The sequence below is a fragment of the Rhinoderma darwinii genome, chromosome 7, assembly GCF_050947455.1.
Source record: "Rhinoderma darwinii isolate aRhiDar2 chromosome 7, aRhiDar2.hap1, whole genome shotgun sequence".
NCBI lineage: Eukaryota > Metazoa > Chordata > Amphibia > Anura > Rhinodermatidae > Rhinoderma > Rhinoderma darwinii.
In genome coordinates this window covers 129,742,347-129,757,681 of record NC_134693.1, presented here as the reverse complement: position 1 = coordinate 129,757,681, position 15,335 = coordinate 129,742,347, and the positions used below count along the sequence as shown (strand labels likewise).

The 15,335-nt window shown below is 42.5% G+C and overlaps 1 protein-coding gene across 1 annotated transcript in view; it reads left to right on the top strand.

The window, feature by feature from the left end:
* The window catches only part of EOGT (EGF domain specific O-linked N-acetylglucosamine transferase), a 31,391-nt gene extending 16,762 nt beyond the window's left edge, over window positions 1-14,629 (top strand). Inside the window, exons 8-16 of the mRNA XM_075834014.1 lie at window positions 469-572; window positions 5,604-5,696; window positions 6,807-6,878; window positions 6,988-7,074; window positions 7,811-7,879; window positions 8,079-8,140; window positions 10,608-10,727; window positions 12,281-12,383; window positions 13,527-14,629. Of these exons, the coding sequence (XP_075690129.1) occupies window positions 469-572; window positions 5,604-5,696; window positions 6,807-6,878; window positions 6,988-7,074; window positions 7,811-7,879; window positions 8,079-8,140; window positions 10,608-10,727; window positions 12,281-12,383; window positions 13,527-13,673 (857 nt within the window). The 3' untranslated portion in view covers window positions 13,674-14,629. The remainder of the gene's footprint in view (window positions 1-468; window positions 573-5,603; window positions 5,697-6,806; window positions 6,879-6,987; window positions 7,075-7,810; window positions 7,880-8,078; window positions 8,141-10,607; window positions 10,728-12,280; window positions 12,384-13,526) is intronic.
* Window positions 14,630-15,335: the final 706 nt, after the last annotated feature.

Here is a 15,335-nt window from a genome sequence, read left to right as displayed (position 1 = left end):
CCAGGGGGTGCTAACCATTTACGAGGCTGGGGCAGAAAACGGAATGTTTGCCCCAGATGAAGAACAGCCGAGGTTATGTCTAGTGACAGCGCAGTCACGGCCTGTGAATAAATCTGTCTAAAACATAAAACAGTCAAATTCCTTTAATCCGCCATCTGATAATCTAGAAAGTCTGATCATCCTGCACTTGTTTCCGGCACAGAGCTGCAGAATAACGAGGATTAAAACAAGACTGGACTGGTTAACAGACATGGACACGGCTGCTAGGATTTGATTTTTCCCTTTTTTATCCAGCCCTGGAAATGAGTTTTTTTATATTATTGTGTGACTGTCCAATAATCCAGAATGTCTGATAATCCGGTTTTGTTGATTTTTATATGTTCACAGGAAGAGATGGTAGATTTTAGGAAGCAAATGTGAGTTTATTGTTACTAATATTTTAATTATTTTCTTTTTCGTTGTTCCCAGGTGTAAATCTCTATCACCACTTCTGTGATTTTGTCAATCTCTATATTACACAACATATTAACAACTCCTTCAGCACCGACGTCAATATTGTCATGTGGGACACAGTAAGTATTTTTTTTTTTCTTTCTTAAAGGGGTATGTGTTATAAAAATGGAGGCGGTGGGGTCCCTTTGTTGACCCTCCCCCTCCTTTGTTGATCTGAATGTAGCAGTACTGTAACCTGTCATACGTGGATATCTATAGCTTAGCGTTGCCAGCATGGAAACTTATCCTCTTTGGACAATTCCTTTTTGTTACAGGACCCTCCAGCAATCATCTGTGAACCTGATGCCAAGTGTTCATTTCCCCTGCAGCGCCACCACAGGGGAAATAAAGCATTACATGCTGCCTATTGAAATCAGTGGGCTCTCTCTGTAATGCCAGGACACTCTTTGTAGTAGTTCTGGCTTGTGCTCTGAAAAGGAGCCCTGCCCAAATAAAACAGAATTCCCTCTTTGTGGATTTGAGATTGGATTTTCTCCAGACTACCCCTTTAACTTCATAACATTGCTGGTTGCACATGCCCTAGTACAGGGGTCAGCACTCCAGCTATTGTGAAACTACAACTCCCAGCATGCACTGGCAGCCAAGGACTTTATTATTATTCTATCCACATGCTGGGCATTGTAGTTCTACAACAGCTGGAGTTCAGAAGGATGATGACCCCCATTTTCTATGCCTATCCCGCTGTGTTCATCACGCTGTCCTCTATGTGATGCTATGGCTACGCTCGGTACTCCGAGACAATCTGATGTCTCACAGACACAGAGACTGTGCAGCTGCATCCCCCTCCTCTTCCTCCGCTATTTCTTCTATTTTCTGTATTACTGCAAATATTTTGAGGACTTAAGTTTTCTGAACATATACAGAGAGCCTGCAGGCAGGGAAGGGGAACTACAAGTGGCTGTAAGGGGGGGGACGACATGTTACTTTCCACTAGTAAGATGTATTACAAAGTTTCATATATTCACATGAACTACGGATTAGTACAAAAACATTACCACGATAGATACACTTTAATTAGTGTATAATAAAAAGTTCTACTGTCTAAGGTCAACGTTATAATATATTTTGTGTTTCAACTCCTCTCTATTTTCAAAATCCCTGCTTACTGTCGGTGAATGGAAACATTCTTATCCCAATCGTGTCTTGCTGACCCAGGTGCATGGTTTACGGAGGGTGTCCGAGCTCTAGATTTATTCCCTCATAAGCCAATATTAAACATTTGTTTTGATGGGAAGGGGCTGAAAGTCCTTCATTGACTGTATCCACTGCCTGCGTAGCAAAAATATCCAAATGTATCCAACGGCCGGATGTTGGGGGTGACGGTTTTTCCGGTGATTATTCGGATATTTATACACTTGGTTTGGTTGCCGTTACTTGTGGAATATGATGCTGTCGGCCAAGACGTGGCCTCTGTATAAAGAAGCTGGAGTTTTCTGTTACCACCTGCAGCACTGACCCAGTAATACACAACCTCGGGGACAGATCGTCTGATTCTTGGGCGTGAGAACAGGAAGCAAATTCTTCTATTTTTTACGGCGCTGGGAACACCGGCTGGTGAATTGCCAAGTGTACATTGTGCCAGCATGAAACAAGATTTTCTGTAGTAGGAGGGAGAAGTTTACTGGAGGCTCTATTAAATGGAGACTTTTATACAGTATTTTGTATTAACCTTGTGCATGCTGGGCAGATCTGATATTCCCAAATTAATTTTCCTAATTCCCCAAAAAAACAAAAACAAATAATACCCGGTTTTCCATAGACCCTAAGTGGTATCTAAGTATGTATAATGGACTTGAGTTCAATTTAACCTTTTTGAAGCATTTCCTTTTTCATTTTTAAATTTTTCTAATACACTGTCAGTGCGTCAGTCTTCACTGTTGTTTTGGCATTCTATTCATAAATATGAACATTATTGAAACTGTTCATGGCATGAAAAATGATCAGAAAACCTGTTTGTTTGTAGGGACCTCTTGGTTTAAGTGAAGTGCAAAAATCGATGCTGATTTCATAATCTTTATAGGGGATGAAGCTCCATTTTTCCTGTTACAGAGCAAAAAATCTCAGATTTCTGTTCACACAGCTATGGGGTTATATATGATACATTTCTGTCTTCTGCATCCACCACTAGGGTGAGTTTGTTAAAGATCTATTTATTATGCAGTTTAATAGTAGGTGTATGTAGGGAGCGCCCCCTAGTGGTGGCTGCAGGCAGACATCATTTTATTACTAAAGGATAACTAAACGTTCAACAAACTTCTGACATGTCATAGTGACATGTCAGAAGTTTTGATTGGTGGGGGTCCGAGCACTGAGACCCCCACCAATCGCTAAAACGAAGCAGCAGAAGCGCTCGTGTGAGCACTGTGTCACTTGGTTTCTGTTTGGCTTTTTCCGGAAAGCTGATGTATCGGAGTACGGGCTCATAGACTTTCTATTAAGTCCGTACACCGCTACATCGATTTCCGGAAAAAGCCAAACAGAAATGAAGCGGCTGAGCACTCACACGAGCGCTTCTGCCTCTTCGTTTTACCGATTTGGTGGGGGTCTCAGTGCATGTACCCCCACCAATCAAAACATGTGACATGTCAGAAGTTTATTGAACGTTTAGTTACCCTTTAACTCTATGGCTGTGTGAAGGTAAGTTAAAGGGGTGGTCCAGGCATGGGGCGGTTTTATATACTGATCTATCCAAAGGATAGGTCATCCGTATATGATCGGTGGGTGTCCAACGGCAGAAGCTATCAGTGGCCGGTGTCGGAAGCAGATGGCTCCGGTCACAGTATAGCGGCCGTGCTGCATTTCTTCTCCTATTCAATTAAATTAGAGCAGACTTGCAGTACTGCAGCACGGCCACTATACTTTGACCGGAGCCACCTGCTTCCGACACCGGCCACTGCATAACATCTGGCGCCCGGAGGCAGCCTGAACAGCCGATAGGTGCGGTGTCCGGGTATCGGACCCCCACCGATTTATATGATGATAACCTATCCTATGCATAGGTCATCGGTATGAAAAACCACCCTGTGCCTGGACAACCCCTTTAACCATTTGGGGCTCTTTATAAGAAAAAAAAAAACGTAGTCCTAAACCCTATAAAATAAATAACCAAATAAATCGGCACAGAATTATAGACATATAAAATAAAAATAAATCCTACACTTTAATCAGCGTCTTCCTTTTTAAGAGCTGCTTGTATCTATTGTTCAATTTCTTGGCCCCTTGAGAAGTGATCTATCAGAAAGTGATGACCAGTCATACTTATCTTTATTACTATCCTCCCTTCACAGCTCCCAAAATAAATGGTTCAGGGTGGAGATGACCTTCCAGAGCCAGCGATCTCTACACAAAGAGCGCTATTTTTCAATCCGCAATAGAATTGAAAAATGATTTACCAAAGCCAGAGGTCGGCGCACCCCTTCCAGCGTTCACGTGTCGATCAGCAGTTGCACTTGGTCCCATAGGGTTTGGGTGCATTCATGGGCGGTCTAGTGGGATAGGTAATCGGCTTATCTTCCCTGGGCAGATGGTTCTGCTTTCTAAAAGGAAATTGTCCCCGGCCACCTGTCGTGTTCTGGGCCAGACTGTGTCAAAGGAGAAAATCCTGATTTATAATCCACTGTAATCTCCTCAACCATTGAGATGTGGAGCTCCATGGAGACTGAACAATTCTCTGTGTCCGGGATCACAATGACCATTATAGCAGCCGAGCAGGACATTCTCATCTGCCCCTGACCATCTACTCCCTCTAATACGGTCTAGTTCAAGGCTGATAAGTGACGGTTCTGTGTGCTTTTTTGTTTGACATATCACAATCATTCAATCAATCAATCATATAAAAATGTGCCCCCCTCAAGCTTGACCGCCACTCTATTTAAAATCCACAAGGGTTCGGACCACCGTTCTCGCAATCGGTTGGGAATACCAGCGTTGGGGGGGCCCCAGTGATCTGACAATTCTCATCTATCCTGTGGATAGGTAATAATTGTCAATTCTGGGAATACCCCTTTAATTGAGGTGCTCTGAATATTCTTATAGCTGGCATAGTGTCTTAGAAGTCCAACACACTGAAATGTAACGGGTTGTATGGACTGTATTATAGTCCAGAGCTGCATTCATGATTCTGCTAATTGTCAATGGAATGAGCCAACAAGCTTGTCGAGAGACCCACCGCTGACAGTTTAGCTCCTATAATACAATGGAGCAGTTAGTCTTACATTAGTTCTATATCAGATCCTGGTATAAGATGATCCTTCCCAGAGTGTACATCACTATAGGCTCTACAGCAATGTCTGTGCAGACACTGAGCCGACAGGTGGTAGTCTGCAAAATTGTGAATGCAGCTCTGGACTATAAGGGTATGTGCACACACACTAATTACGTCCGTAATAGACGGACGTATTTCGGCCGCAAGTACCGGACCGAACACATTGCAGGGAGCCGGGCTCCTAGCATCATTCTTATGTACGATGCTAGGAGTCCCTGCCTCGCTGCCGGACAACTGTCCCGTACTGAAAACATGATTACAGTACGGGACAGTTGTCCTGCAGCGAGGCAGGGACTCCTAGCATCGTACATAAGTATGATGCTAGGAGCCCGGCTCCCTGCACTGTGTTCGGTCCGGTACTTGCGGCCAAAATACGTCCGTCAATTACGGACGTAATTAGTGTGTGTGCACATACCCTAATACAGGTTGTAATTCAGATTGGCTGGATTTCAGAATTTAGCATATCCTATTTTCCTGAAAAGTTTAGGGATTTGGATTAGGATCTTTGCCAATGTGCCTTCTGAGAGGCTTCTGACAGAGATCAGCATTGACTCTGCTGGTTATTCTATATAGTACAGAGGGGCCTCTTGCTTCCTGAGTGAAATTGCGCCCCCTACTTTCCAAATTGAAGATGAGAAGATTCAGGGATGTCTGCCAAGTCCCCTGCAGTCAGGGAAGCTTCCTGGATGAGGTAAACTTCTCATCTTGCCGCATGGATGGTGCACCCCTGTCTGCACAGTAGTTATTCAGCAGAGGTTTTGGTACAATGTAGAGAATTTGGGATTAGATGCCTTTGTACTAAACACTAAATATGTGTTTTCTGCAGAGTTTCTACGGCTATGGCGATTTGTTCAGCGAGACGTGGAAAGCTTTTACAGATTACGAAGTTACACACTTGAAAGCGTACGATTCTAAACGGGTAAGATGTTCCAAATGTATTTCTCTTTGTTGTTTTATCATTTTTAAAGTTTTTTTGGTTTTATAGTTTATTGTTGTTTTAATGAAAAGTTTGGTAACTTTATAATATACTTGCTGCTTCAGTTCTTCCCCGTTTTTTTAAGATCCCTGCTAACTGTCAGTGAATAGGAATATTCGCGTTTACATCCAAAAGCTGAAACCTGATCGTATGTAACGGACACAGGTGCAGGGCTATTTCATTGTACCAGAGCTTTCTCTTGTAATAAGCCATCCTTGCTGTGCCATCTAGACGTGATCATAACAGATTTTCAGCCTCTGGATGTTGAATGTTTTCATTCACTAAAAGCAAGGAAAGATCATGAAAACGATGAAGAGTTGAAATACAAAGTACTGTAGAAAGTTGCTGATTTTCAGCAGGAAGACAGCAGAGAACGTTAAAAAATGCCACAGTGATCGGGCCATGGAGGGTGAGAAAGCAGCAGGGGTCCGGACGAAACAGAAATGTTAAATTACCATTCCAAGGATATCCTACTATTTTGTGTTTACAGCTCCTATTCAGTCCTATGTGTCTCCATGGTTACAAGCTACAAGTAAACGCTCTGTAGTTGGATCCTGCAGTCATATTGCAATCCATCTGTCCCCTACTTGCTTACATATATTTGGCAGGAACAGCAAGAAGTAGGGGACAGATATTCGTATGACTGCAGGATCTGACACACATTGTTTGTTTGTAGTCTGTAACCATGGAAACAGTTCTTCATTGGAGCTGCAGAGCCAAAACATTAGGAGATTTTTAATCAAGACTATTTGCAATGTTAATTCATTTTTTATTTTGCATGCAATGGGGGAAATTAATATTAATGGTTACAAAGGTGGACAAGTGATTGTTTTTAATTTAAAGGGGAAGTGCCCTGTAATCACGGGCATGCGTGACTGCCAGTAATGTGTGTTATCTGTATTTTGCACTTAAAAAATTGCCACTGCTCCAATTGGGAATGGTGATGTATAAAATAAAGTTAGACTTGGGGGTCCTTATATACTTGAGGGTCTATATTCATGTTTTTATGGACATATTTGGTAATCTCCCCTTTTGTATTTATGTTCCTTTAAGGTCTGCTTTAAGGACGCTGTGTTTGCGCTACTGCCCAGAATGAGATACGGGTTATTTTACAACACGCCGCTGGTAAGCTCGTTATCCGGAGATGTGACGGGTGACAGAAGAAGTATTGTTTGAAGACAGGAGATGCGTGCTTTATTAGTGCAGTAAATTTCAGCGCTTTTTCTTTCTCTAGATCTCAAATTGCCGCAGCACGGGATTGTTCAGAGCGTTTTCACAACATGTGCTTTTCCGGCTGAATATTTCCCAGGAAACTTTAAAGGTGCGCTATAAATCAACATGAGGGTTTGTTCCCGGCCACAGTTCATTACAGTCATATATATATATATATATATATTTTTTCTTTTTTAAAGCCTTCTGTAGGGATGAAGTATAGCGCCACCATTCTCGTAAATTATATATGTATAAAATTATTCATAGCCTGCCAACAATATATGGAGTACTTTTTCTTTTGTCAGACTGTTCAGGAACATATAACGTTAGATGGAAGGCCGGAGACTATAAAAGAGGTGCTGTCCTTATTGCTGCATTCCTCTATTGAAGCGAATGTGCCATCAGGCCTTGTACCCACTTTTATGCCCTTATTTGCATAGCCCTCGGTGCAATAAAAATGGAATAAGAGTTGGTAACTTCTAAACTGATGCAACATGAAAGCCAGGCCGGTTACAAGCTGATCCAATGATTTCTTCCAGTGCAGTCTTCTGCATACCTGACCCCTACTGGTGGGTATTGAGGAAGGCACTTGAAGTGGGGAAAAGCATAAAGATTACATATACAAGGTTAGAAAATAATGGCTGCTATTAAAACAGCGCCATCTTGTCCACAGGCTGTGTCTGGTATTGCAGCTCATTCAAGTTTATGGAGCTGAAGTGCAATACCAGGCACAGCCCATAGACAAGAGCGGTGTTTTGGTTTTTTTTGTCTTGCAAACAATGTCATTTGACCACAACATGTGAATAGATCCATTTTTAACTGATTTACTTTGATTTTGGCTCTAGGAGGAGAAAATTCGAGTCACCATTCTTATACGCAGCACAGAGTTTCGGAAAATACTGAACTTAGATGAGGTAATCATTACCTTTCTGTGGGTGGCGATGCCCTGGGGTCATTTCATGGGGTCATTTCTAACCACAGACGCTTCGTCTTTGCTCTGTGATCATCGGAAATAACATTGTGGCAACAAGTCTCCCAGGAAATCCGTAAAATAAAAAATTAGCCAAACGGATTATAACGCTAAACATATTTCTTACTGATGTTCTCCCTCAGCTGGTCCATGCCTTGAAGTCTGTCCCACTCTTTCAAGTCACTGTGGTGGATTACAAATATAGGTACGTAATATTATGTTTATAATATCCGAGAACAAGCTGATAATCCTTATCCAAGGTGAAATACACGGCAGGACGAATCCTAAATGAGGCCACGTGATCTGGAACCCCATATGTGAATAATAGATGGTCGGTCCGTTGATGAAAGGTGAAGTTTCATGAGGACATTAGGACATCTAGACTTCATAGGGGGGGCACTTTGGACCCCTTCTATGAGCCAGAGCCGGCCCGTCTATGTATTACATGGTCGGCCACTCATTTCAATGGCGGCCATGCAATACTACATTTTCCCGGCAGAGACCTCTGTAGGGGAAATATCTGTTCGGATGTCGATCACAACAGACAACTGGGGGTTTCTAAATCTGTTGCAGTACAGCAGGTTTTTCACCAGGATTTTTATATATTTTGTTGCATTAAAGGGATATTGCTACAGAACACATTTATAGCATATCCGTAGGACAACATATATAGACCTCCGACAGACTACACTGTGGAAAGCCGTTCACATTCACAGCCCCATTATCCCCACCTCCCTGCAGACGCCAGTTAGCTCCTACATGTAAACTGAGACCATGGGATCAGGGGCGTAGCTAAACGCTTATGGGCCCGGGTGCAAGAATTCAGCTTGGGCCCCCCTACCACTCCCCAACACCACCATCATCATCGGACCCCTGCGCGCCTATGCCCAGACGCCTTGCCCAACAGCCCCCATAGTATAATGCCCCCACACAGTATAATGCTCCCATAACGTATAATGCCCCCCCATAACAGCCCCATACCGTATAATGCTCCTCATATCAGCCCCCACAGTATAATTCCCCCATAGCAGCCCCCATGCAGTATAATTCCCCCATAGCAGCCCCCATGCAGTATAATGCCCCCATATGTGCATAATAGAAAAATAGCATAATTGCTTACCTATCCCCGATCCTTCGCCTCCTCCGGTGTGTGCTATGAGTGACTCAGCGCAGGCAGGCGCGATGATGTCGCTACATCCCGCCTGCCTGCGTCGAGCCGCTCAGGGCACCGTGAATGCTGGATCAAGGAGATGTCAGCTCCTTGCTCCAGCATTGAATGGAACCGGGACCTCGGTGAGTGACTCGCGACCCCCCGGAGGTCTTCACACGAACCCCCAGGGGGATGCGACCCACAGTGTAGGGATGTCACGATACCAAAATTTGGACTTCGATACTGATACTTCGTTTAGTATTGCGATTTCGATACCAAAACGATACTTTGCCAACAGTAATAAAAAAAAAGTTCTTTCGTTTTCTAATATGAGGCGCGAGGTGTGATGATGAATTTTGAATGTGTCTCACTTAATAGTAACCCCCACCAATCAGTAAGTACTACTATGCCATAACTGTTATTTGCAAGAAAACACCTTACAGGATAGGTGATCATTTTCTGATCGCTGGGGGCCCCACCGAACGCCCGTTCTTCACTGCCTGACTGCAGGAGGACATTAAATGTAGCGGCGGTCGAACGTGCGCGCTGCCGCTCTATTCAATGTCTATGGGAATGACCGAAACAGCCGAGTTTCATCGTTCGGTCATTCCCATTATTCTCATAGACAGTGAATGAAGCGGCAGGTGTATGTTCGATTGCTGATCCATTCAAGCTCATCCTCACTGAAGGGGGTGCAGTGAGGAGCATCTATGGGCCCGGGACCCCCATTTTTAATGTATCGGAGTACGGGCTCATAGACTTTGTATTGAGTCCGTACACTGTTTCATTGATTTCCGGAAAAAGCCGAACAGAAACGAAGCGCTTCTGCCGTTTCGTTTTAGGGGTTGGTGGGGGGTCTCCTTTCTCGGACCCCCACCGATCAACATTTCTGACATGTCACCTGTATATACCTTTTAATATATATATTAATGGTGTTTTTTCTGATACAGAGCTCCAAATCCCCTGCAAAGGCATATTTATTTTTTTATTTTCACTTTCTTTTTCATTTTAAATTCTTTATTAAATATCAATAAAAGAAAACATTATCGTATCCAGTAAGACACCATGACACTTTAACAAGTTGTGTAGACAACTCCTTCAGACAACATATCAATTCGACTGCGCTATTGATGCTGCCAAAAAAACGGAAACCTTAAGGAACGGAGACAAACGGAAACCATTAGCAACGGAAGCGTTACCATTGAAATCACTGGTAAGGCTAACGGGAAGGCTATGGTTTCCGTCTTGTTTCCGTTCGTGGGTTCTCCTGACGGAAAGGTTTGACGGAACCACGAATGGAACCCCGAGGTAGATGTGAACGAAGCCTCACTTCAATGGAGGTTTACTGCAATACCAGACACAACCTATGGGACAGGTGTGGCGCTATTTCTGGGAAAAAGCAGCCATGATTTTCTAATCCTGTATAACCCCCCTCTGTCTATGTAGCAATTTGACGTTCTAAAAGGCAACGTATTGATAGTTCTCTCCATAACTGCAAACCCTTCATTGTATGTTTCTCTAGATCTCTTGGATTCCTTGAACAGATGAAGATCACACATAACTCTGACATATTTATTGGGCTGCACGGGGCCGGACTGACTCATTTACTCTTTTTACCAAACTGGGCAGTTATATTTGAGCTGTAAGTCATTGTCTATGTTCCCGTGTGTAATATGGTTGCCTCTCCTAGAATGTCTTCTCCTTTTGCATTAGGAAATTGCATGACTAGCAATTCCTTCATATATTGTTATTGTCATCGTCTTCTATTCGGGTGAGGGGCCCTGTGCTGCAAATACAGGGAGTGTGAGTCCCTGAAGGGTCCTGATTGGATTGCACCAGTTTGTAAAGGGAGAGTTTTCCATAACAACATTATATTTAAGAATTACTATGTGTGTCTGACTGCAGAAAGTCGGCCTTCATTGCTACACTAGACAATCCTTAATGTCTATTGCGCAACAACTAGTGGCGTACCTACTGTAGAGGCAGGCCCTATGACCACGCTAACGGGCCCATGGTAAAAGAGGGCCCGGAACTGAACAACTTCTACTGCTTCCTAAAACACTGTCTCAGTGTTTACTTGCAGCCACCACTAGGGGGAGCTCACTGCATATAGATTTATACAACTCCCATTGAGTTCAATACAAATACAGTGAGCTCCCCCTAGTGGCGGTAGGGGAAGCAGGGAATTTGGAGTTTGTGAAAAGCAGAGCTCCAATCCCTATTTTCAAAAGAACAGTGAACATTAACTTAAAAAAAAAAATAGTTGGAGCTTTCAGTAGGGGGAGGGAATTCTGAATTTAGATATGGGGCACTATGGTTTCTGTGTATGCCCCTGATGATGACATTATACTAATGGTCCTGTTGGTGCAAATGTTTCAGCAGTACAGCTTTTAGAGCTAGTTTTTTTTTTTTTAAGCAAGCGTGCTGACCTGTCCATATATTCACATTTCTAGAAATGGCCTACCATGACGACACCGAATGGAATTTTCAATAAATATTTATAGACTTTAAAAATAAAAGCTAAGTTCTTTTCCCACGAGTCATTTGTGCAAGGTCAGCTCGGCATTCACGCAGCCCATATCTGTATGTGGATTATCAGAATCTGCGTATACCAGCGTCCATTAATCACAATGACAATGTCCCAGATCCATTAGTACATGTGCACCTCTGACTTGGTGTATTAGTAATCTTACCCTATTAATCTTATTTTAAGGGCACTTCAGAACAGAAGGGTTATATCAAATATTTAGAATAGGCATGATGAGAATTTTACATGTTGTATTGATACACATAGCATTTAATATACAAGACAAAACGTATAGAACCGCTAATTTTGAGAATTTTAGGAAGATTTCAGGACCAACCTTTGCCATTATGTATTTGTATCGGAATTCATGCACGGTAAACACGTGGCATTGCAGTATAGTAGCCATTTTTTGTTTTTGCAAAACTCATTCAGTGGGTGCGTGGCATAACTAATTCACCTCCAGTATCAGTTGTGCTGTGCGCCCTCTAGAGGGGTGAATGGGTAAAATGTTGTGTTTAGATTCGGGCATGTTAGTAGCGAATAATGCAGAGTACAAGTGTGAACAGGGCAGATAATAGTTTTGTCTTCTACTATATTATTGCATGTGTTTACCCTGCAGAGGGCGCCGTTGCGTAGAATACTGTACATGTGTGATCTCCTCTCCCTAGATATAATTGTCAGGATGAGAGGTGTTACTTGGACTTGGCTCGACTTCGAGGAATTCACTACATCACATGGGAGAAAGCAGATAAAATTTTCCCTCAGGACAAGGTAAGTACTGCTCACGATACCAGGGGTATTACCCGATCAGAGGGTTTACATTAAAAATGACTCCTTTAGCCAGCTGAGGTCTTGTTAAGGGCTGATATACCATAGAGAGAGCCTATGCAGCTGCTATGGGGCCCTAAGAGAAAGGGGGCCCCGGGTTGGTTGGTCCCATCTCTTCGCTACTGGGTGTCGAAAACCTGTGTAGGACTCCCCCCTGCAGAGGAACTGAATTTTTAGCAGCAGGAGAGTGGGCATTGACCCAAGTGTCATGGAGAGGATGTGGAGGGGAAACAAACTGTTCTTTTTGTCCTGGATGGCAAAACCAGCACCATATTAAGGGCCCATTTCGATCTTTGCTATGGGATCCGCTTTCTTCTATGTTTCATTGACAACATTTTTGCTGCTCATGACCATGGACAGATATTTTTTTCTCTCCTGCAAGTAAATGACGGTTTCTATTGTAGGACAGCAAGCAGAGATCTTAAAACCGGGAGAAACTGATACATAAAGTATATTGGAAAATTATATAACTTTTCATTATACAAAGAATAAGGGTCAGTTCACACGTTGCGTAAATACTGTGGATTTTCTGCAACGGAATTCGTTGCGGAAAATCCACAGCATATTACGGTAGCGGCAAAGTGGATGAGATTTAAACAAATCTTTACGCTGTGTCACTTTACGCAGCATATTCGCCCTGCGTGAACTCGGCCTAAAATTTATTTGCAGAAACCGAATACCCCTTTTTTAATTTTCGAGTAGTGATTTTATGAGAATATTCGGACATGAAGCCCTCGCTGCTGTGTGTTACTCCCCGCACGTTCACATGGTGTCGCTCTTGACTCTTTCCATTCACACTTTTTTTTTCGTTAGATTATATTGTTCTCTCCCATTATTAGGCTTCTTCCATTGAGTTGTGACACATTTCAGGCTGTGGCAGGATCAAAAGTAAATTAATTGGTCATTAGTTCAACCTGTCAATAATTCTCCCCCGTGTCCCGTGTAGAAAAAAAAATAGATCAATATGTCCTGGGGGCTTTAAATGAAAGTTGTTTTCTGTAACCAGAATTACCTAATTAACTTGTCCTTCAATGGAGAGAATAACGTGCCCGAGAATGACAAAGCTTGTTATGCCGTCTAATTAAGGGACATCACCCGACTTTGGGAGAACACCCAAAATTCACCAATTACGCCTTCGATGTTGCGGAATTTTTACGGCTGGTCAGCACTGCGGCAGAGTACGTGTCTCGTCATCCTGAGTGGCCGCTCCGAAGAGGTCGTGATGAACTGTAATCGTAAAAAGAAGGAATTCCCTCGAAGAATATGTCCTCTGTTCTATTTTTATAACATAATAAATTATTTATTTATTATAAAGTTTTTTAATTATAATTGTTGGAATTTGGTGAGTTTGAAGCAAATGCATTAAATCCATTTTAGCTTGTATTTTGTATTTTATCATTTATTTTTTTTTGCTCTCCTCACGTTCATTCATCCAGAACAGGCAGTATTGTACATGCGTAATTTTCCACACAAGCAGAAATCCAACTTGCGTCAGTAAAATTCATAACCATTTTCCTAAAGTACAGCAGATGGGTTAAAAAAAAAAATCCACTTACCTATAAATTGTAACTAAAGGGATTGTCTCCTCTCGACAACCAATCCCCATTTTGCCTATTAGGCCCTATTGACGTTACAGAGGGATGGTACCCTGCTCAAGACCCCTTATATGCTCTAGAACAGAGCGCTTCTGATAAGCTGACTGACCCAGTCATCCATGTATCACAAGGAAGGCCATTCATTTGATTGGCTAGATGTAATACTTAATTTCACCTGTAGTGGCCGCTGTCGGGGAAGTGAGCAGCCGACGGTAACCCCTCCTAGCAAACTCTGCTACGCATCGGGGAACCAGACCCGGTCTCATGGTAATGAGGCGACACAACCCCTTTAAATATTTTGTGCTAGACTTACCATTGGTCCTGTATCATCCAGTGGCTTTAGAACCATTGAGAGATATGGGCACATGACCACGACCGTTGTGTTTAGCTGCCCCATAGGATTTCATAAGGGAATGGGGTGCCTTTTTTTTTTTTTTTTTTTTTAAGGTTTCTATTAAGAAAAAAACTATATATTAAAAAAAAAAAAAAAATCTTCAAATCTCATGTTTGTAACTGAAGTCCTGGATTCAGCTCTGTCCGATAATATATATATATATATATATATATATATATATATATATATATATATATATACGTATAGCTAAAAAACACTTATGGGAGGCTGGTTATATGATTATTATTGGTCGATTTTGTAATAAAAAAAAAAAATTGGATTAGATGGAAATCATTTTGTAAAATGAAAAAACTTCATATAAAAAAGTGATTATTTTGTAAGACATCTTTGTGAATACAGCATGATTAAATGGTAACTAAAACGTCATAGTGACGTGTCAGAAGTTTTGATCGGTGGGGGTCTGAGCACAGAGCCCCCCACCGATTGCTAAAATGAAGCGGCAGAAGTGCTACGGTGAGTTCTGAGCTGATTGGCTTGTCTCGGAAAGCCAAGCAGTTGGTGTACGAGCTCATAGACTTTCTATTGTGCCCGTACACCAATTTCTCATCTTGCCGACAAAAGCCGATCAGAAACGAAGTGGCTCACCCGAGCGCTTCTGCCGCTTCATTTAAGTAATCGGTGGGGGGCTCAGACCCCACTGATCAAAATTTCTGACTTGTCACTATGACATGTCGGAAGTTTTTTGAAAGTTTAGTTAGCTTTTGATATATCTCGTACTTTTGCTCAATGAACTGGCGTCCCGTCAAGATCTGACTAAGTCCTCATGCACATGGCACTATCAAAAGAGTATAGCATACCCTTAAAGATCCCTTTTGGCACCTCTCCTGCACAACAAGGCCACCGTCCACCCGCAAGCACGGAACGGAAACATCTCCATTTAAGTGA